This window comes from Dipodomys merriami, unplaced genomic scaffold, assembly GCF_024711535.1.
Source record: "Dipodomys merriami isolate MVZ:Mamm:240054 unplaced genomic scaffold, mDipMer1.0.p SCAF_25, whole genome shotgun sequence".
Taxonomy (NCBI): domain Eukaryota; kingdom Metazoa; phylum Chordata; class Mammalia; order Rodentia; family Heteromyidae; genus Dipodomys; species Dipodomys merriami.
Window position 1 is genome coordinate 13638521 of NW_027203937.1, and position 21327 is coordinate 13659847.

A 21327-nucleotide genomic window follows, 5' to 3' on the forward strand; every position below is an offset into this window, starting at 1 on the left:
TTTCATACCCCATGTATTCATGACTCAGTTCTTAGTGTTCCTTTTATCTCTTTGGGTGATCTGCCTATGTTCCAGTTCCTAGTGAAGTCTTAACCACAATGTGATATTTTGTTTGATTCTAATGATCTTGTCTACCTTTGCCAGAGTGTCTTTTGTTTGGTAGTTCATTGCCTTATAGTGCTGGTCATCATTACCTCAGCTGGATTTTAAACTCAGTGACAGCAGAGGTTAAGACTGTTCATTTAGTTCGGTTTCTAACCCAGAACTTACCAAATACAAAATAGTAAAAGTACACAATTACGTTACCTGGTAGTTCTTGGTAGCTTTTAAAGAGGCTCTTAATAAAGACTTTAGTCTTGTTTTTTTTTTTTTTTTCTTTGTGCTGGTACAAAAATAAATGCTTTTCAGCTTTTTCAATTATGGCTTTTGTTTTACCACTTGAGCCACAGCTCTACTTCTGGCATTTTGCAGGGTAATTGCAAATAAGAATTTCTTGGATTTGTATGGCCTAAATGGCTTTGAACCTTGATCATCACATCTTAGACTTCTGAGTAGCTAGAATTATAGGCACGACCCACCAATGCTTGGCTTAGTCGTGTGTGTGTGTGTGTGTGTGTGTGTGTCTGTCTGTCTGTCTGTCTGTCTGTCTGTCTGTGTCTATGTCTGTGTGTGCGCGCGCACACACGTGCATGCAGGTACTGGGGGTTGAACTCAGGGACTTGTGCTCTTGCTTGGCTTTTTCACTCAAGGCACTCTCCTACTTGATCCATACCTCCACTTCTAGTCTTTTGCTGGTTAATTATAGATGTTTCTCAGATTGATCTACTTAATCTGGTTTTGAACCTCAACCTTTACAGCTCAGCCTTCTCTAGGATTACAGGATAGGATTACAGGCAATGGCCCCAGCACCTGGCTATCAAGTCTATTTTTTTTTTCTTTTTGGTTCAACTGGGATTCAAACTCTTGGCTTGATGATTTCACTCATTGGCTAACACCTTACCACCTGAGCCACATCTCCAACTTCTTCTAAAGTCTAATTTTTTGCATAGTAAGAAGTGATAAGTTGGTTTTAGGAATGTTCATTAACAGCTTAACATGGTAAGTGTACCAGTTGATTTCTCTATTTCTTTCCTTTTAGAGTTTCAGGATGTCTGCTTTGTTAAACAATATATAAGGTCATAAAATAAGGGTATTCCCATTCATACCTTACTCTGTCTTTCTGTGGTGTGTCTGTCTGTCTGTCTGTCTGTCTGTCTGTCTGTCTGTCTGTCTCTCCGATTTGAACTTAGGGTCTTGCACTTGCCAAGCAGGTACTGTAGCCCTTTATTTGCTTTGGTTATTTTGAAATACGCTCTTGCTTTTTGTTTGGACTATAGTTCTTTATTTTTTCTTTTCTTCTTTCTTTCTTTCTTTCTTTCTTTCTTTCTTTCTTTCTTTCTTTCTTTCTTTCTTTCTTTCTTTCTTTCTTTCTTTCTTTCTTTCTTTCTTTCTTTCTTTCTTTCTTTCTTTCTTTCCTTTCCTTTCCTTTCTTTCTTTCCTTTCTTTCTTTGCCTGAGTGCTCCCTTCAGCTTTTTCTCTCAAGGACAGTGCTCTTCCACTTGAGTCATGGTTTCACTTCCAGCTTTTTGGTTGTTACTTGGAGATAAGAGTCACAGACTTGGCTGGGAATGTGGCTTAGTGGTAGAGTGCTTGCCTAGCATATATGAAGCCCTGGGTTCGATTCCTCAGTACCATATAAACAGAAAAGGCCAGAAGTTGCTCTGTGGCTCAAGTGGTAGAGTGCTAGCTAGCCTTGAGTAAAAGAAGCTCAATGACATGCCTAGGCCCTGAGTTCAAACCTCAGGACTGGAAAAGAAAAAAAAAAGAATCACAAGCTTTCCTACGTAGGCTGGCTTCCAACCATGATCCTTAGATCTCACCCTCCTGAGTAGCTAGAATACAGAAGTGAGCCACCACTGTCCCACCAGACCTCCTGTTTTGTTTTCTGTGGTAGTTAGGATGACACAACCATGCCAAGCTCTTTCTTTCAAGATAGTGATCTCATGAACTTTTTGCTCAAACTGCCTTTGAAATATCCTATTTATGCTTCCTGAGTACCTGGGATGACAAGCATGAGCTACCATGCAGACTGAATTTCTCTTTCTGTTTGGTTAGTAAAACATTCCTGAGAACTTGCCAGCAGACTTCTCTTTTATTCCACTCATCAGAACTGTGTTACTTGACTACCAGCAAACCAGTCACTGGAAAATGAGAAAGAGCTGCCAGAATGGTTTTAAACCAGTAGTCCTGGTTCTATGCTTGGGATGGGCTTACTTTCCATAAGCACTTTGCTGCCTGCAAAGCACTTTGCTTACCAGCTGAAAATTAGTACTGACTTGGAAAGCAAGATTGGTGGGGGAAATGGCTGCTTCTTTAACAGCCAGTATATCTGCCCTTTTATCTTCATAGTAAACATTTTTTTTTCATAGTAAACATTTTTAACTGAGTTTTAGAATAATTGGATGACTCATCTGATTAATAAGAGTTAGGAAAACTGTTTTTTTTTTTGTCAGTCATGGAGCTTGAACTCTGGGTTTGGGTTCTGTTCCTGTACTCTTCAGCTCAAGGCAAGTGCTCTACCACTTGAGCCATAGAGGTTTATTGGAGATAAGAGTCTCACGGGGGGGGGGGGGGGGAGGGCTGGGAAGGTGGCTCAATGGTAGAGCGCTTGCCTTGCATGCATGAGGCCCTGGGTTCAATTCCTCAGCACCACATAAGCAAAAAGAAAAAAGCTGGAAGTGGCGCTATGGCTCAAGTGGTAGAGCGCTAGTCTGAGCTGAAGAGCTGAGGGACAGCACCCAGGCCCAGAGTACAGGCCCCACCACCATACCCCCAACCCCCAAATAAAAAAGAGTCTCACAGTTTTTTCTGCCCGGGCTGGCTTTGAACCGTGATCCTCAGCTTTCAGCCTCCTGAGTAGCTAGGATTACAGACCCACCCGTGCCCAGCTGTTTTTTTTTTTTTTTGTTGTTTTTTAAAATCTTACTCAGGAGGCTGAGAGCTGAAGATCACCGTTTGATACCAGTCTGGGCAGGAAAGCCCATGAGTCTCTTTATCTCCAGTTAGCTTCCAAAAACCTGGAAGTAGAGCTGTGGCTCACATGGTAGAGCACTAGCCTTGAGCACAAAAACTCAGGGACAGTGCTCAGGCCCCGAGTTCAAGCCCCATGACTGACCTAACATCCCTCATGCCCCTGCAGAAAATCCTTTTTTTTGGACTGGCTTTTAACCACAATCCTCAGATCTCAGCCTCCTGAGTAGCTAGGATTATAGGTGTGAGCCACTGGTGCCTGCTATAATTTTTTTTATTTAGTTGTACAAAGGAAGTTGTCATTCAGCAAAGCAGTTTAGGATCACAATGCATCTTTATTACTGTCACCTTCAAACTCAGGTTTTCTGATTCTAATTCCTGATGCTTTTTAAGGTACTTACTGATTTACTGAAGTGGGTACATACTTGTTTGTTTCAGGTGCTTGAAGTACCTAGGAAGTCGACATCCAACCCTGGTGCTTCCTTTGGTGCCAGAGCTCTTGAGCATTCACCCGTTTTTTGACACAGCGGAACCAGACATGGATGACCCAGCTTGTATCCTTTGGACCTAGGGTGAGCCCCACTCGGCAGAAAAAGCTGGAATTGCTTTCTGAAGTGTAATGATGGTTTCAGTTTTGTTTCCTTATTTCCTTTAGGTAAGAGTTTGCCTCAGGGAGTCTGATGGTTAATATTCACACCTTTCAGTGTTGTTTTCACAGTAATTTATCTTTGCTATTTATGCCGATAATTATGTTTACCATTTAGTTGGTACTTCTTACATTCTAATACTCATTAAATATATTTATTTATTTATTTTTATTTTTTGTTGGTCCTGGGGCCTGAACTCTGGGCCTGAGCGCTGTCCTGCAGCTGTTCAGCTCAAGGCTAGCACTCTACCAGTTGAGCCATAGCGCCACTTCTGGTTTTTCTACTTATGTGGTGCTGAGGAATTGAACCCAGGGCCTCATGCATACATGGCAAGCACTCTTATCACTGAGCCACTTTCCCAGCCCTCATTAAATACATTTTATCTTTGATCCACCAAATAAATCTGGAAGGAGGTATTTTTATAGTTTACAAATTAAGAAAGTCAGGGTTATAGAATTTAAGTGACTTGAGGAGCAGATCTTGGATGTAAAGCCTGTGCACGTTGCTGGGTCTTAACACTGTTTAATTTGATCTACAGCCTGAGGGAGGTAATGCCCTGAAGTAGGCTGTATCATTACTCTGCTTCTAATACAAGTTCATCCAGTCTGTAATTACCTTGTACAGCATGCTGTGGAATTGGCTTGTGTTCTGGCAATGTGTATACATTTCCACCAGTGCATTTGTACTCTGTTCTTATTGTTTGTGCTCCATGGGTATATTTTCCATGAGGTTTAGGGAGGATATTTATTGAAATGCAAGGATCAGACAAATAACTGACTGTTCTATGCAGGTGATTCTGACATTCTCTGTTATAGTTGCTTGTGGTTGCTTATATTTATATAAATCTCTGGGTAATGGTTTCCCTAATTCTGTACTTCTATGAAAAACATGTCACAGCTCCAGTTAAAGCATATGTTTCTGAAATTTAGCTAATCATTGAAGGACTTGTGTGGGCTAGGTCTTATTACTAATCTTGGAAGAGATTTTGAAGTGCTGTGAAACCTGAATGTTCTTTCACATAAAAAAAAAAGTATTAAATTTTTTTGGAAGTCCACTTTGGTAAGATACTTTCTCAGTAGTTGAAGGATTGTATTTATGAATTAAGTTTGAATAAAATTAATAGAAATTACCCTCATTGTTACTTAAACAAGTTAAAAATTTCATTTTTCTCCAGTGCAAGACAAGTTTGCAGGTAATTCATTTAGGGCTATTCCAAATTCTAGCAGGGCTTCATTCTTGGTGATCTCTGCTTCTTTCTGTACAGCCATGGTTTGACTGATTGATTGGTTGGTTGGTTGGTTGCAATAGGGTCTTTTTTTTGTGGGGGGGGGGTCCGGTCATGGGGCCTGAACTCTGGGTCTGGGCACTGTCCCTAGCTCAAGGCTAGCACTCTACCACTTGAGCCACAGCACCACTTCTGGCTTTTTTCTTTTTGCTTATGTGGTGCTGAGGAATCGAACCCAGGGTCTCACGCATGCAAGTTAAGCACTCTACCACTGAGCCACCTTCACAGCCCTGCAATAGGGTCTTACTGTGTTGTCTGGATAGGATTTGAACTCCTGGCCTTAAGTTGTCTCCTTACTTTTGCCTTCTGGTACTACAGACATACATAATAACAATGTTATGATCTGCATAGAAATGTGCAAGTGACTTTTTTTTGGTCAGTCCTGAGGCTTGAACTCTGGGCCTGGGCACTGTCCCTGAGCTCCTTTTGCTTAAGGTTAGCAATCTACCACTTGAGCCTCTTCCAGCTTTTTTGAGTAGTTTATTGGAGATAGAAGTCTCATGGACTTTCCTGCATGGGCTGGTTTCAAACTGTGATCCTGCTTTTTCTGTGATTAATTGGAGATAAGAGTCTCAAGTTCTTTTCTGCCCAGGCTGGCTTTGAACTGTGATCTCAGAGCTAAGCCTCCTGAGTAGCTATTTATTTATTTAGACTATTTTGAAGTGTGAAGTTAATCATAAGACTTCCAGCTCGCTGTGAAATAATTATCTAAGGGCATTATGTTAATATGTACAGTAATAGGCAGTGTTCTGAGAATCTTTTGCTATTCTCTCAGCACCACTGGACAGTCTTTTTAATAATCTTTGGCAATTAGAGATATAGGTGGAATAGGAGGAGCTGACTCCTCATTTAAATTTGCATTTCTGTGATTGCTAGAAAATTACAGTTTCTAAATGGAAATTTTGGGAGAGGGAGGTAGGGGTGCCAAATTCTGGTCAAGCTCAACATTCTATACTTCCATGTTTTCTTAACTTACTTGTCCATCAGACATCGCGGTTTTGGTTCTTATTTTCAATGCTGCTAAAACCTGTCCAACAATGCCAGCATTATTCTCAGATCATACCTTCAGGCACTATGCTTACCTTCGAGACAGTCTTTCTCATCTTGTTCCAGCCTTAAGGGTATGTTAAAAGCAGTTGTCCTAGTTTTTGTTTTTATTTGTTTTGGGGTTTTTTTTGGTGCTTTGTGTTTATTTTTATTTATTTATTTATTTATTTATTTATTTATTTATTTATTTATTTATTTATTTATTTATTTATTTATTTATTTATTTTTTGGGCCCAGTTGTGGGGCTTAAACTCTGGGCCTGGGCGCTGTCCCTCAGCTCTTCAGCTCAAGGCTAGCGCTGTACCACTTGAGCCACAGTGCCACTTCCGGCTTTTTTCTTTTTGCTTATATGGTACTCAGGAATCGAACCCAGGGCCTCATGCATGCAAGGCAAGCGCTCTACCACTGAGCCACCTTCCCAGCCCCTGTGTTTGTTTATTTATTGGTACTAGGGTTTGTACTCAGCCTGGAGCTTACTAGGCAGGCACTCCACCACTTGAGCCACACCTCCAACCCTCATTTTTGCTGGTTATTTTTGAGATAAGGTCTTACTCTTTACCTGGGTATACACCTGGGTATGGATTGTCTATGTTAAGCACTGTGTCTTAGCTTGAGGGGGTAGGGGGTCTTCCAAACTTTCCTGCCCTGGCTGGCCTCAATTTGCAGTTTTGTAATCTCAGCCTCCCAAATAGCTATGATTACAAGCATGAGTTACCAGTACCCACATGGAGCTTCTTAAACTAGAAAACCAAAACTATATATATATATAATATATTTATATATAAGTTTTATATGTATATATATAGCTAGTAAATTGCAACATTATAGAAAGTTCAAAATAAACTGAAATTTTTGCTTATTCCCATTCTTTTTCTTAAAAGGTAACACATTCTTAGTTCCTGAGGTACATTATTCCTTTGGACAAGGCCAGAAGAAGTAGTCTCCATTGTGTAGTGGGGAAATACGGACTGATGAGAAAATAAATGTGTGTTTTGTGTGCTTTTCTTTTCTTTTCTTTTTGAACTCAGGTCCTGGGCACTATCTCCAAGCTTCTTTTGCTTAAGGCTAGCACTCTACCACTTGAGCCACAGAGCCACTTCCAGCTTTTTCTGTTTATGTGGTACTGAGAAATCAAACACAGGGCTTCAGGCATGCTAGGCAAGCATTCTACCACTAAGCCACATTCCCAGCCCTTACTTTTCTTTTCTTTGTTTCTTTTGATGGTACTGGGCCTTGAACTCAGGACCTAATGCCTGCTAGGCAGGCTCTCTACTACTTGAGCCATGTTTCCAGCTCTTTTTTTTGAGGGGGGGGGAGTATAGTTGTTTTTCAAATAGAGTCTTGAGTTTTTACTTGTGGCCTCAGAACATAATATTCCTACCTTGAGAGAGTGGCTGGGATTACAGGTGTGAGCCACCTGCCTAGTTTTGTGCAGTTAAATTTTTTTTTAATTAAAAAAAAATTTTTTTTTTTTTTGGTCAGTTGTGGGGCTTGAACTCTGGGCTTGGGTGCTATCCCTCTGCTCTTCAGCTCAAGGTGAGTGCTCTACCGCTTGAGCCACAGTGCCACTTCCGGTTTTCTAGTGGTTTATTGGAGATAAGAGTCTCATGGACTTTCCTGCCTGGGCTGGCTTTGAACCGTGATCCTCAGATCTTAGCCTTCTGAGTAGCTAGGTTTATAATTTATTACAGAAAATTATGTGGGAATATATGATCACTTGCCCATGGATTTAAAGAGAAAATAAAAGCTTGAAAACATATAACACGGCCTGGGAAGGTAGCTCAGTGGTAGAGTGCTTGCCTTGCATGCATGAGGCCCTGGGTTTGAGTCCTCAACACCATATAAGCAGAAAAAGCTGGAAGTGGCGCTGTGACTCAAGTAGTAGAGCACTAGCCTTGAGCTAAAGAGCTGAGGGACAGAGCCCAGGCCCGGAGTTCAGGCCCACGACTGGCAAAAACAAACAAAGAAACATATATAACAATAGATTAACTTTTAGTCCGATTTCTGTAGTTAGCCGCTCTTTTTCATGAGCACTGTGGGTACATTGGGTAGACTGTGTTTGCATTGTCCTCTCCTTTCCCTCTCCTCTTCTTTCTACCCCTCTTTTTTTGTTTCCTCTTTCCTCTCCCCACTCCCTTTCTTTCTCTTTCTCCCTCACCCCCCACCATATCCCCTGTAGCTGAGGAAGGAGAAAACTAGGTTGCTTACCGACCCTCCTAGCCTTTTTTCTCCTTGCTTCGTTTGGCTCCAATTTTTTTTCCAGTTTCTTTGAGTTACCACACTAGCTGAGCCACAGACCTTGAGGGTACTATCATCTCACCTGTGTGCTCAGTTACCAGGTAGAAAACTAGTGTCATCGTCTGTCTCCCCCAATATCACGCCCCATGAAGATCCTTCCCAGCAGTTCCTACAGCAGAGCCTGGAAAGAGTGTATAGTCTTCAGCATCTTGACCCTCAGGGAGCCCAGGAACTGCTGGAGTTCACTATCAGGTAAGGAGACTCTGATCTGTTTTGTTGTCATGCTCAGAGTACTGCTTATGTTCCTGTGTTGGTTATTGGGCCTCATTTTCTGACTCGTGGCCTACACTGTTGTGTGATTTTGTGATCTGTTTCTATTTGGATTAGATTGTGGCTTGGGTTGTTTGTTTTTAAGTGGCATCTGTGAGTTGGGCTTGGTGGAATATGCCTGTAATCCAAGCACTTGTGAGGCTGATGTTGGAGGAAGATGATGGGATCAGAGCTATCCTAGGTTACTTGTGCAAGGCTAACTTGGAGGACTGCATAGCAAGACTGTATTTTTTTTTAAAGACAAATAAAAAGGCTGGGCACTGCTGACTCAAGCCTATAATCCTAGCTACTCAGGAGGCTGAGATCTGAGGATTAAAGTTCAAAGCCGGCTCGGGCAGGAAAGTCAGTGAGACTCTGATCTCTAGTTATCAACCAAAAAGCTAGAAGTGGGGGCTGGGAATGTGGTTTAGTGGAAGAGTTGCTTGCCTAGCATGCATGAAGCCCTGGGTTCAATTCCTCAGTCCCATATAAGCAGAAAAGACTGGAAGTGGTGCTGTGGCTCAAGTGGTAGATTGCTAGCTATCCTTGAGCAATAAAAGTTCAGGGACAGTGACCAGGTCCTGAATTCAAACCCCAGGACTGGCAAAACAAACAAACAAACAAAACCCAAAAAGCTAGAAGTGGAGCTGTGACTCAAGTGGTAGAGTACTACTCTTGGGCAGAATAGCTCAAGGACAGCATCCAGGCCCTGAGTTCAAGCCCTCCAACAGGCACAAGATAAAAAAAGAAAGGGAGAAAAGAATGCTTTTTGTGTTCATGACTCAATGAGTAAAGAAAAATAGAAATAATTATAGAAAGCTATTTAAATTTTTCTTTGTTTATTAAGTAGGTTACAAAATGTAAAGTAACAGTGGCTTTACAGGACAAATTTAATTCTTTCACATAAGTGGGACAGAGCTGGGATGATAAATGGCTCTGGGGTCATTCTTACATATGTTTCCATCTTTGGTATCAAGTGGCCTCTGCCTGACTGTCTTAAATCTAACTATTCCCTTTCTATTCTTGCCTGTAGGACAAAGGAAAAGACAAGAGTAGGGCTTTTCCATTTCCATTTACTTGTAAAGATTCATTCCAGAGTTGCACTTTCTAGATTTACCTGCATCCTGTTCACTGGAGCATAAGAGTCCTCACCATATCTAGCTTCAGGGAACCAGGAGATTCAGTCTTCACTGTGATGACTGCTGCCTAATTAACATTTGATGACTCTATACTCAGGTTGTTGGGGAGAGAAAATACCCGGGAGTGAGCAAAGCTGTGCCAGACCACATCAAAATCACCTGAAAAGAATTGAAACCCATTTTTCTTTAGTAAAAAGCAGTATTATTTATTCTCTCTCTCTCTCTCTCTCCTCTCTCTCCTCTCTCTCCTCTCTCTCTCTCTCTCTCTCTCTCTCTCTCTCTCTCTCTCTCTCTCTCTCTCTCTCTCTCTGTGTGTGTGTGTGTGTGTGTGTGTGTGTGTGTGTGTGTGTGTGTGTGTTTGAGAGAGAAAGAGTAGAAAAGAAGAAAAATATTATTTATCAGCTTGGTGGAGCTCTCTTCTAACCTTCCCTGAGGGACAGTGTATCTGTCACATTCAATTAATAATTCTCTGTATTGTGCATTTTTTTTTCTCTTTGAAATAGGATCTTGGTATGTAGCCCAGGCTGGCCTTGAACTTCTGACTCCAGTTTTTCTAACGGTAGGATTAAGGGCATGAATTTTCATATCTGACTTTTTTTTTATTTTGCAGTTGTGTGTGTGTGTGTGTGTGTGTGTGTGTGTGTGTGTGTGTGTGTGTGTGTGTGTGTGTGTGTGTGTGTGTGTGTGTGTGTGTGTGTGTGTGTGTGTGTGTTGTGTGCGCATGCATGTGGGCACACACACATGCACATGCTAGACCTGGGGCTTGAACCCAGAGCCTGGGCTATGTCTCTGAGCTTCTTTTTGCTAAAGGCCAGCGTTCTAGCACTTGAGGCACAGCTCTACTTCTGCCTTTTGGTAGTTAATTGAAGATAAGATTCTCATGGACTTTGCTGGCTTTGAATTGTGTATTCTCAATAGCTAGGATTACAAGTGTGAGCCACTGATGACTATTTAGTTATTTTTGCAGTTTTTCCATTCAAACTCACACTCTCCACATATGCTTAAGCTCAACCTCTTGCCTGCATCCCATTCCTTAGCAATTCTTTTTTTGTTTTTGTTTTATTCCCCCTGGTACCAGGGCTTGAGCTCAGGCTTTTTCTCAGCTATTTCGCTCATAGCCAGCACATTTGATCGATACCTCCAGTCAGGCATTTTGCTGGTTGATAGAATTAGAGACAGAATTGCTCAGACTTTTCTGCTCAGTCTGGCTTTGAACTTTGGTCCTCAAATATCAGCCTCCCAAATAGCTAGGATTACAGGAATGAAGCATTGGTACTTGGCCTTAATGAATTTTGTTGTTGTTGTTCCAGGGCCTGGGCACTGTCCCTCCCCTCTTCATCTTAAGGCTAGCGTTATACCACTTGAGCCACAGTGCCACTTCCAGTTTTTTCTGGTGGTTCTTGGAGATCAGAGTCTCATGGACTTTCCTGCTTGGGCTGACTTTAACCATATTCCTCAGATCTCAGCCTCCTGAATAGCTGGGATTACAGGTGTGAGCCACCAGCACCTGGTTGTTCCTGAGTTTCTGTGCTCAAGGTGAGCACTCTACCACTTGAGCCAAAGCTCTATCTCCAGTTTTTTGATAGTTGAAGATAAAATTTCAGAGACTTTCCTGTCAGGTCTGGCTTTGAGCTGTAGTCCTCAGATATCAGCTTTCTGAGTAGCTAGGTTTATAGGTGTGAACCACTGACAACTGACAACCCTCAATGATTCTTGATAGATACTCTTATTCCATACATTGAGAAGCAAACTTTGTGCTAGTTGTGCATTAGCTAGATAGGATCTTGTCCTTGGAAATCCCCATACAGGCAAGATGGACAAACTTTGTTCCATGCAGACTTCAAAGTATGTTTGATTGGCCAATACTAACTTATGTTGGAACCTAGCTCAAGAGTGTGGGAAGTACGGCTTTCAGCAGACAGCACAGTGTAGGAAGATGCCCAAGATAAAAATTGGAATCTGGCCAGGTACTGGTGGCTAGGTAGTCCTAGCTACTTAGGAGACTGAGATCTGAGGATCATGATTTGAAGCTAGCCTGGGCAGGAAAGTCCATGAGACTCTTACCTTCAATAAACTACTCAGTAAAAGCTGGAAGTGGCACTGTGGCTCAAGTGGTAGAACCCTAGCCTTGAGAAAAAGAATCTCTAGGACAGCACCCAGGCTTAGAGTTCAAGCCCCAGAGCCAGCCAAAAACAAAACAAAACAAAACAAAAAAATGGAATCTGTAAGAGAGCCTGCACTAGTCTGTGCCCCATCCCCCCAACTGTTTTGGCTTCTAGGTCACTCATCTCGAAGACTTAGGACTGGCTAGTATCAGGATGAGAGTAAAGAACTGGAGAGGAAAATGGTTGGTTTAGTAATCTAGTAATCCTATACAAACCTGGTGTTCCAACCCGTGGGAGTGCCATGGGACAGGTACACTGTTGGAGAGAATGCTTACCTCTGTGGTGGGTGGATGCAAGTTGAATGTGGGTATGAGAACCCAGCATGTTGAGGTGCATAGACTGCTCTAGTAAAATTCTATCAGGGCTCATAGGGACTCTTGCCCTGAGGTTTCCCAGCTGCTCCAGCTACAAGGACTCTCTTGCTCTGAAGTTTCCTAGTGACTCAAGCCACAGGACCTCCAGTGGGTCTGAGCCCCAAGGAGGAAAGGGTCTAATCTCTCAACTTGATAAGAAAATTGTCCTGTGGCTGAGTATTGTCACTTATTTTTATAATCTAGTACCAAAGCAAGGAGGATTGGGAGGTTCAGTTAAAAAAAAAAAAAAAAAAGAAGCCAGCAGGGTAATGTGGCTCATGCCTGTAAGCCTAACTAGTAATCCTAGCTACTTATTGGGAAGCAAAAATTGGGAGGATCACTGTTGGAAGTCAGCCTGGGGTGATATGGATTTGAGACATCTTTTTTTTTGGGGGGGGGGGGTCCTGGTCGTGAGCCTGAACTCTGGGCCTGGGCCCTGTCCCTCAGCACTTCAGCTCAAGGCTAGCGCTCTACCACTTGAGCCACAGCACCACTTCCGGCTTTTTTTTCTTTTTGCTTATGTGGTGCTGAGGAATGGAACCCAGGGCCTCACGCATGCAAGGCAAGCGCTCTACCACTGAGCCACCTTCCCAGCCCCTGAGACAACATCTTAACTAATAAGAAGTTGAGCTTAGTTGTATGCACTAGTCAGCTCAGATACATGGGAAGTATAAATAGGATTGTAATCCAGCCTTACCTGATAAGACCTTATTTGAAAAGTAAAACAAAAAAAGCTGAATGTTTGGCTTAAGTGGTAGAATACCTGCCTCACAAGTGCAGAGTCCTGAGTTCAAACCACTTATTTAAAAAGTCCTACAGTGGTCTTGGCTTTGCAAATCCATGTAGGAGATCTTGTTAGAAATGACAGAAGGTGCAAAAAACAAAATTCAAGTGAAAGTTTGCTACACATTGCCTAGACTTACAATGATTGCCTGCTTTGTGGTGATAGTGTCAGCCAAATAGGTTGTAGGGCAGCTCAGATCTTACAGACTAAATCTGGCAAAGGAAACTTAGCAGAATGGAGACTGTACAGGCTGTACAAGCTAAAGCTAAGTGATATTCATGTGAATACCATCACTGTAATCGGCAACAATAAAAGACAAGGAAAATAGAATGTATTCCTCAAAAGTTGAAGTGGCTTTAGCACAACAATTCTCTCAGAGATGTACATTCAGTCCTATACTTGATACTTATTGAGTTCCTGTGATGTGCCAATGCTCTAAGCCAGTGGGCATCAAGCTGGAGTGTGTAAATCAAATCTGGCTGGCTGCCTGCTTTTGTAAATAAGATTCAATGGAGGGCTGGGGATGTAGCTCAGTGGCAGAGCACATGTGCCTGACACATTGATATCTAGCACCTTCTTCCTCTTCATCCCAAAATAAATAGAAAAGAAAGATTTGAAACACAGCCACACTCTATTGTTCAGGCCTCATCTGCAGATGCTGTCATGCTACAATAGTATAGTTAAATGTACTCACCCCAGAGACCATTTGGCCTGCAGAGCCTAAAATATTTACCATGTGACCTTTTCTAGAAAGAGCTGGCTAACCCTTCTGTAAGCTGTGGGTTGTCCCTGGCTGTGAGTCAAGGTTTAGTTCTATCTCCTGTGAAGGGAGTCCTCAATAGTTGTTTTTTTCTCTTCTCCTTCACCATGGTGCTTAGTTTTGGAGGGCACTAAATGAGGTTTTTGGCCTTGAGCCCAGGATAATAAGCTCTGAGTCATCCCTAACTAAATAAACCTTTTGGTTTTTTTTCCTGATAGTTTTATCCCATCCTCATTAAGCAAATACAGAATGCACAACAGGAAGAGTTTGATTTTTAGCCTCAATGCTGGCTGTTAATAAGTGCTTAGCACTTGCTGGTGTGAGTTGCCTTCATGATCTGGGTTTTATAAGATGATAGGCCTGCTGAGCTTTGGGTTTGTGAGATCACCAATTTAGTGCTGTGGCCAGTCCTAGGCATGTTGTTTCTGGCTTGAGTGCATTCTCCAGAGGGTAATGGGGATGGTGACAAATCCAGAAAGAAAAGCCGGTGGAATGGTGGCTAATGAGGGCTTAGTATGCTTCACAAACATTGCAGTTGGTAAACAGTTTACTAGGAAGGGGTAGGATCTGGATTTGATGTAGTAGGGAAGGGGTTTTCTGTTTCAGGTGGAGATTAGGTTTGATGACCCCTAAGGTACTTTACAAATTACTTGTTATTCTTTTTCCCCTTCCTTCCTTCCTTCCTTCCTTCCTTCCTTCCTTCCTTCCTTCCTTCCTTCCTTCCTTCCTTCCTTCCTTCCTTCCTTCCTTCCTTCCTTCCTTCCTTCTTATTCCTCCTCCTCCTCCTCCTCCTTCTTGTCATGAGGCTTGAACTCTGGGCCTGGACACTGTCCCTCAGCTCAAGCGAGCACTGTACCACTTGAGCTACAGAGCCACTTCCTGTTTTCTGGTTGTTAATTGGGAGATAAGAGTTTCATGGACTTTCCTGACCATGCTGGCTTTGAACCGTGAGCCTCAGATCTCAGCCTCCTGAGTAGCTAGGAATGTATATATTGTCCCTCAAACAACTGTTTAGCCTAATGAAGTATCACCTATAGAAAGTCTGCTGTAGTTTACTGGGCTCTGGGAAATGATTTGTTTCTAGAAGTTGACATAACTATTTTGCCTTTACCTCTGTATATGGGATACCTTATAAGGGCTCACTAAATGTTTGCTACAAAGTGTAGTTGTGATGGTTTAAAAAGGAAACCAGATACTTAAGGTTTTGTTAGACATTTTCTCTGGCCACATTTCATCTCTACATGAAGAGACTGATGCTTTGTAAGGCTCTTTCTTCACTCCTTGATTTAATTGGCTACTGTCAAATGTCCACAGTGTAAAATTTTATACTTTATAGCTATTTAGTTTACTAAAATTGAAAACAATCCAGTTAGAATTACCCCAATTTTACAAAGAATGAGAGCCCTCCTGGTAAAGAGCTGAGGTTCATTCATTCTTCTTCTTTATTTACTTATTTCTATTTTTATTTATTTACAGTTTTTGTGCTGTTACTGGAGCTTGAACTCTAGACCTCAAGTTCTTACTCAGCTTTTTGCTCATGGTTGGTGCTTTACCACTTGAACTACACCTCTATTTCTATCATTTTGCTGGTTAATTTGAGATTAACATCTCATGGATTTATCTACTTGGGCTGTTTTTGAACTGTAATTCTCAGAACTCAGCTTCTTGAGTAACCATGATTAGAGATGTGAGCCATCAATACCCAGCTTCCCTCTGTGTTTGAGTATTCATTGCAAGCCTGTGCTAGGGTACATTATAAACAAGACAGTATGTGCAGTGAGGACTGTTATAGCCTTGTGTGAGAAAAACAGTAAATAAGAATTCAAAATTATATATAAATGCTATGGTAGAATAAGCATAGGAGGTCTCTAGAAGAATGAAAAGGCACACTTGATCCTTCCTTAGGAGGTCTGAGCCACGAACTGAAGAATGCATAGAAGAATGAATGATGCATAAAGAAGGGGAAAAAATCTTAGCAAGGACAAGTAATAACATGGCTTGGATATGAACATAGATTGTGCTAGCTGATTAACAGTTCAAAAGACTGGATCAAGCCTTAACACTAACCACTTCCTAGTCAATCCCAGATTTGTAAGTCAAGGCTACTATGTAGCTACTATGTAGGACTGTCGTGAGTTCATTGTAACAGTATGTATGAAAGCACTTAGAGAATAGCAGTTTGTATAGATATTAGTTTGGCCCTTATGAAAATTTTCTGGAAAAATTAAGTCTAACACAGTGGGCAGACTCTTCTGTTTCACAAGTAAATCCAATCCAAATTTTCTAACATTGCCATCATGTTTGAATAAGGCTATTGCCTTTTAAGGAATTCTACAGCCATTTATCTACTGTTTCTCAGGATGCCTAATAAATGAATGACCTCTGATTTTTCAGAGTTTGGATTTTTGTCTAAATCTAGGATAGTGCTGTTTCTGGAAATACACATTATTTTGCAGGGACTTTATCACTTTGAATGTATTCCATAATAGAGTTTTGATTTTTGAGCAAAACAGCTTCTTTCGTTGCAAAACAGATATGGCTTCATTTATCTGGAAACTACAAATATACTTGGGTTTTTTTGTTGTTGTTGTTTGTTTGGTCAGTTGTGAGGCTTGAATTCAGGACTTGTGCACTGTCTCTGAACTCTTTTTGCTCAAGGCTAGCACTCTACCACTTTGAGCCACCACATCACATTCAGTTTTTCTGGTGGTTAAGTGGAGATAAGAGTCTCACAGACTTTCCTGCCTGGGCTGCCTTTGAACCTTGATCCTCAGATCTCAGCCTCCTGAATAACTAGGATTACAGGTATGAATACCCATGCCTGGCTGAAATGGATTTCTTTTACACACCAGTTCTAAATAATATGGGATACCACTGAGGACTTCATAATGCTCCTTTTAATGTGCAACTGCTGATGTTGTTAAAGAATAACACATAGGGCTGGGAAGGTGGCTCAGTGGTAGAGAGCTTGCCTTGCATGCATAAGGCCCTGGGTTCGATTCATCAGCACCACATAAGCAGAAAAAGCTGCAAGTGGCGCTGTGGTTCAAATGGAAGAGTACTAGCCTTGAGCTGAAGAACTCAGGGACAGTGCCCAGGCCCAGAGTTCAAGCCCCATGGCCAACAAAAAAGAAATAAAAAGAATAAAAAGAATAACACATATTCTGTAGTGAGGTAATCAGTCTTCAAACTTAAAGAAGTAGAAATCTGTAAATCTGTAATCATCTAGTTATAGGGTGAAGATAGCCTTTGAAAAGTTACCAGGACTTTGTATATATTTTGTATTTTCTAATATTTCTTGATTCTACTGAGCTACTACCAAGAGATATTAGTTGTCAACTTGTTATTTAGAGATCGGAAGAGGTTAAAAGAAAACTTCTACCCATAAGCAGCATTTTATTTTCACATCTTGAGTCTTTGTCGCTATCTTTTAACAGTGATTTAAAAATTAACCAGTGCTGTCTATTGTGTAAACTTTCAAAATTGTTAATCAGTATATGGTGGTGCAAGTTTATCATCCTAGCACTAGGGAGGCTATGGCATGAAGATGGCAGGTTTCAGGCTGGCCTGGGCTACACAGGGAAACTCACTTGTCCAATTATTATTACACAGTTTAATGTGTAATAATACGGAAGGGGAAATTGTGGCAGCAGCACAAGTACTGAGTCACAGTGTTTTTTTTTTTAAATTTTTTTTATTGTGGTTTTGTTTTCTCAATGGATACAAATATTATTGATGACCGAGGTTCAAAGCCAGCCCGGGCAGGAAAAGTCTGAGACTCTTATCTCCAATAAACCACTCAGAAAACCAGAAGTGGCGCTGTGGCTCAAGTGGTAGAGCGCTAGCCTTGAGCTGAAATGCCGAATGACAGTGGCTAGGCCCAGAGTTCAAGCTCCACAGACAAAAAAAAAAAAAAAATTTGAATTATAAACAAAAGAGAAGCTACGTTCCCAAGATGTTTAACACATTCTATTTATAGGCATTATAGACTGAGGATTGGTGAAGAGGGTATGTCTCTAGGCTCTTCTGCTATATTGATCACTGTAGAAATGTGCTTTAGTATTACCTGGTTTTAGGGCAGTTTTGTCTTTTCTGCACTTGCTGTAGCTCATAAATAAAAGTTAATAACAAACAGATAAATGACATGTAGTATGATAATCACTTAAAAAAATCTTTGGGAGCTGGGCGCCTGCGGCTCATGCTACTCCTAGCTACTCAGGAGGCTGAGAACTGAGAATTGCAGTTCAAAGCCAGCCTGGGCTGGAAAGTTCTTGAGACTCTTATCTCCAATAAACCACTCCAAAAACCAGAAGTGGCATTGTGGCCCAAGTGGTAGAGCGCTTGCCTGGAGCTGAAGAGCTGAAGGATAGCGCCTAGGCCCAGAGTTCAAGCACCATGACCGACCAAAAAAAAACAAATCTTTGGGAGTGTAGGGGACCTGGGACCTGGCTTGTGTCCTATTTTTTTCTACTTATTGATTCTGTGACCTTGGGTAAACCACTTAAATTCTAGTTTGTGTTTCATGCTCAGTGAAATGGGATTAATTGCAGTTCATGTTGTGAGGATTAATAGAAGGTACTTTTTTAACTTTTTTTTTTTTTTTGAGTAAATGAAGGAGAAGGTGACATTATGCACTTTAGGTTGTCCTCAAACTTAATAGTCCTGCCTCAGCCTCCCGCTGGCTCTGTTTTTATCATTCTTCCTTGAGTCTAGTCTTCTGAGAGATATCTAGACTAAGGTTTCCTGAGAATTATAAGCATGAGAAAAGGCACAGAGAAGAAACACTAGATCATGAAAGATTTTGCCCAGAGCTAGCAAATTTCTGTTTTTGTTTGTGTATAAGTCAGGTTTCTCACAGCTAATTAGATTGGGTTGCTCTGTGAAATTGAGAACCATTGCTTCAGTCCAGCACTAAAGTAACCTAACACCTAGAGGCAGTCAGTTAATGTCTAATCAGCTAGTCACAGTGTTAACTGTAAATGCTTCAGAAGGAGAATGATTCTGGACTGTGCTTTTGGTAGAGGAACTTCAAAGAAGTAAAAGAAGAGACTAGCTAAACACCAAAATCCCTTCACAGCTGTGATTACCTGGTCCATTTTATTTATTTTTTATTTATTCATTTTTGACATTTATTTATTTATTTATTTATTATTTTTTGGTGGTAGTGGGGCTTGAACTCTGGGCTTAGGCACTGTCCCTCAGCTCTTCAGCTCAAGGCGAGCACTCTATATTGCCTGAGCCACAGTGCCTCTTCCAGTTTTCTAAGGGTTTATTGGAGATAAGAGTCTCATGGAGTTTCCTGTCTGGGCTGGCTTTGAACTGTGATCCTCAGATCTCAGCCTCCTGAATAGCTAGGGTTACAGGCGTGAGCCACTGGCGCCTGGTGGTCTTGACTTTTATTGTACTAGTTTCCCACATGTGAGCAGGTTCTTCAGGACCAGTTTAAGTCAGTCAGATTCATAGGCCATATGCCTTTAACACCAATTTTTTTTCAGTCACTTTGGGGCTAATTCACCCTGGAGCCTTTTGTGGGTTACTTCTTTCCTGGTATCAGGGTCCCTAGAGGTAGCACTAGTTATGAGAAAGTTGCCCACTGGCACAGGATTAGAGTGAATGACTTCTTCCAGTGTACAGTTTTGCTTTAAAACCTGATACTATAAACGTTCCCCTTATCTTCAGGCTGCCTTTAGTCACTATCCAAAATTTTGATGTTGCCATAAAAAATAATGAGGCAGACTTCTATGAATGCTCATACATATGCACACATGAACACACAGAGTATTCACACATCTCAAAAAAAAAAGAAGAAAGCAAAGAAAACCAAAACCTAGTAAGTTAAATTATAATACCAAGTACTGAATTGGTTATAAAGAAACTGTTTCACTCTATTTGATGGTACTTTTAGCTGATTAGGATATAAAACTGTATTGTTGTAAAGTCAGATATATTGTAAAATATTTTCTTTCTTTCTTTTTTTTTTCTTTTTTTTGTCAATCATGGGGCTTTGAACTCTGGGCCTGGGTGCTCCCTCAGCTCTTCAGCTGAAGGCTAGTGCTCTACCACTTGAGCCACAGCACCACTTCCTGCTTTTTGAGTGATTTATTGGAGATAAGAGTCTCACGGATCGTGCCTGAGCTGACTTTTGAACTGGGATCCTCAGATTTCAGCCTCCTGAGTAACTAGGATTACAGGCGTGAGCCACCGATGCCCAGCTTGTAAAATATTTTTATCAGAAGCTTTATGCTAAGAAGTGATCCTAAAGGAAATGCTCAACAGAAATTCAAAAGAACAATTCAAAGAAACTGGTCCCAGTGGTTTTGTGTTGCAAGGTGTGAAGCACAGTAGAGCAGCAGCGATAGATACAGGAAGGGGTACTGATTTAATTGTACAAACACTAAATATTGAAATTACTAATATTTTTGTGTGTGCTACTTTTTAATTTCCTAACACAGGTTTTTTGTTTTCTCCTTAGTTCTTTTTCCTTTCCCTCCCTCCCTCCCTCCCTCCCTCCCTCCCTCCCTCCCTCCCTCCCTCCCTCCCTCCCTCCCTCCTTCCCTTCCTTCCTTCCCTTCCTTCCTTCCTTCCTTCCTTCCTTCCTTCCTTCCTTCCTTCCTTCCTTCCTTCCTTCCTTCCTTCCTTCCTTCCTTCCTTCCTTCCTTCCTTCCTTCCTTCCTTCCTTCCTTCCTTCCTTCCTTCCTTCCTTCCTTCCTTCCTTTCTTTGATGATGCAGTTTTACTAGGCTGTTGGGAAAGGTCTTGAACTCCTAGGCTTGTGATCCTCCTGCCTTAGCACTTAGATAGCTGGGACTAGACTATATATAGGCACATGCCAGCATGCCCAGCAAAGCAAGCATGTTTTTATATGATTGCAGTAATTGTATATATTCATATATTCAGTTAAAATGTTTTAAATTCCAGTTATCAGAAAAACTTTATCTTAAACTAGCTTACAAAGACTACTTAAATCTTGCTATGATCTGAACGTTTATGTCCTTCTAAAATTCAAGTGTTGAAATCCTAACTCTAAGTGATGGAATTAGGAGGAAGTGCTTTAGGAAGGCCATGAGACCGTGAAGTGGTGAGGACAGAAGCCTTAGTGCCTTAGGAAAGAGGTCATAGCGTTTAGTCTTCTATTCCACAATGTAAAGATGCGGCTAGAAGCTGCTGTCCGTGAGGAAGGAAGTTGTCACTAAATCTGCCGGTGCTTTCCTCTTGGGCCCCCTAGACTCTAGAATGGTAAGAAAATTTTCTTGTTTAGAAAATGTGTGTAGCCATTTTGTTATTGGAGCCGTAGGAGACTACGGCTTTCCTTTGTGTAACTAGAAATTGGATATGTGGTATGATTAAGTAGCTTATTTAGACCCTTAACCTAGTTTCTTTATATCTGTCTAGATTTTTCATGTACTCAACATTAGCTTTATCCTAAAGCATTTTTCTTGTAGATTTCTTGTGGCTACTAGCAACATTCAAAGCTGTAAGTATTCTTACTCAGTCCAGTAAGAGACAAGGAGCCAAGCACTGGTGGCTCACAC

General features: G+C 41.4%; 1 protein-coding gene across 3 annotated transcripts in view; it reads left to right on the forward strand.

The window, feature by feature from the left end:
* Positions 1-21327, forward strand: part of Ints4 (integrator complex subunit 4) — a 122943-nt gene that overhangs the window by 70177 nt on the left and 31439 nt on the right. For all 3 annotated transcript variants that reach the window (XM_070034928.1, XM_070034929.1, XM_070034930.1), the window contains exons 13-15: positions 3508-3623; positions 5989-6122; positions 8381-8538. In XM_070034928.1, the coding sequence (XP_069891029.1) occupies positions 3508-3623; positions 5989-6122; positions 8381-8538 (408 nt within the window). The remainder of the gene's footprint in view (positions 1-3507; positions 3624-5988; positions 6123-8380; positions 8539-21327) is intronic.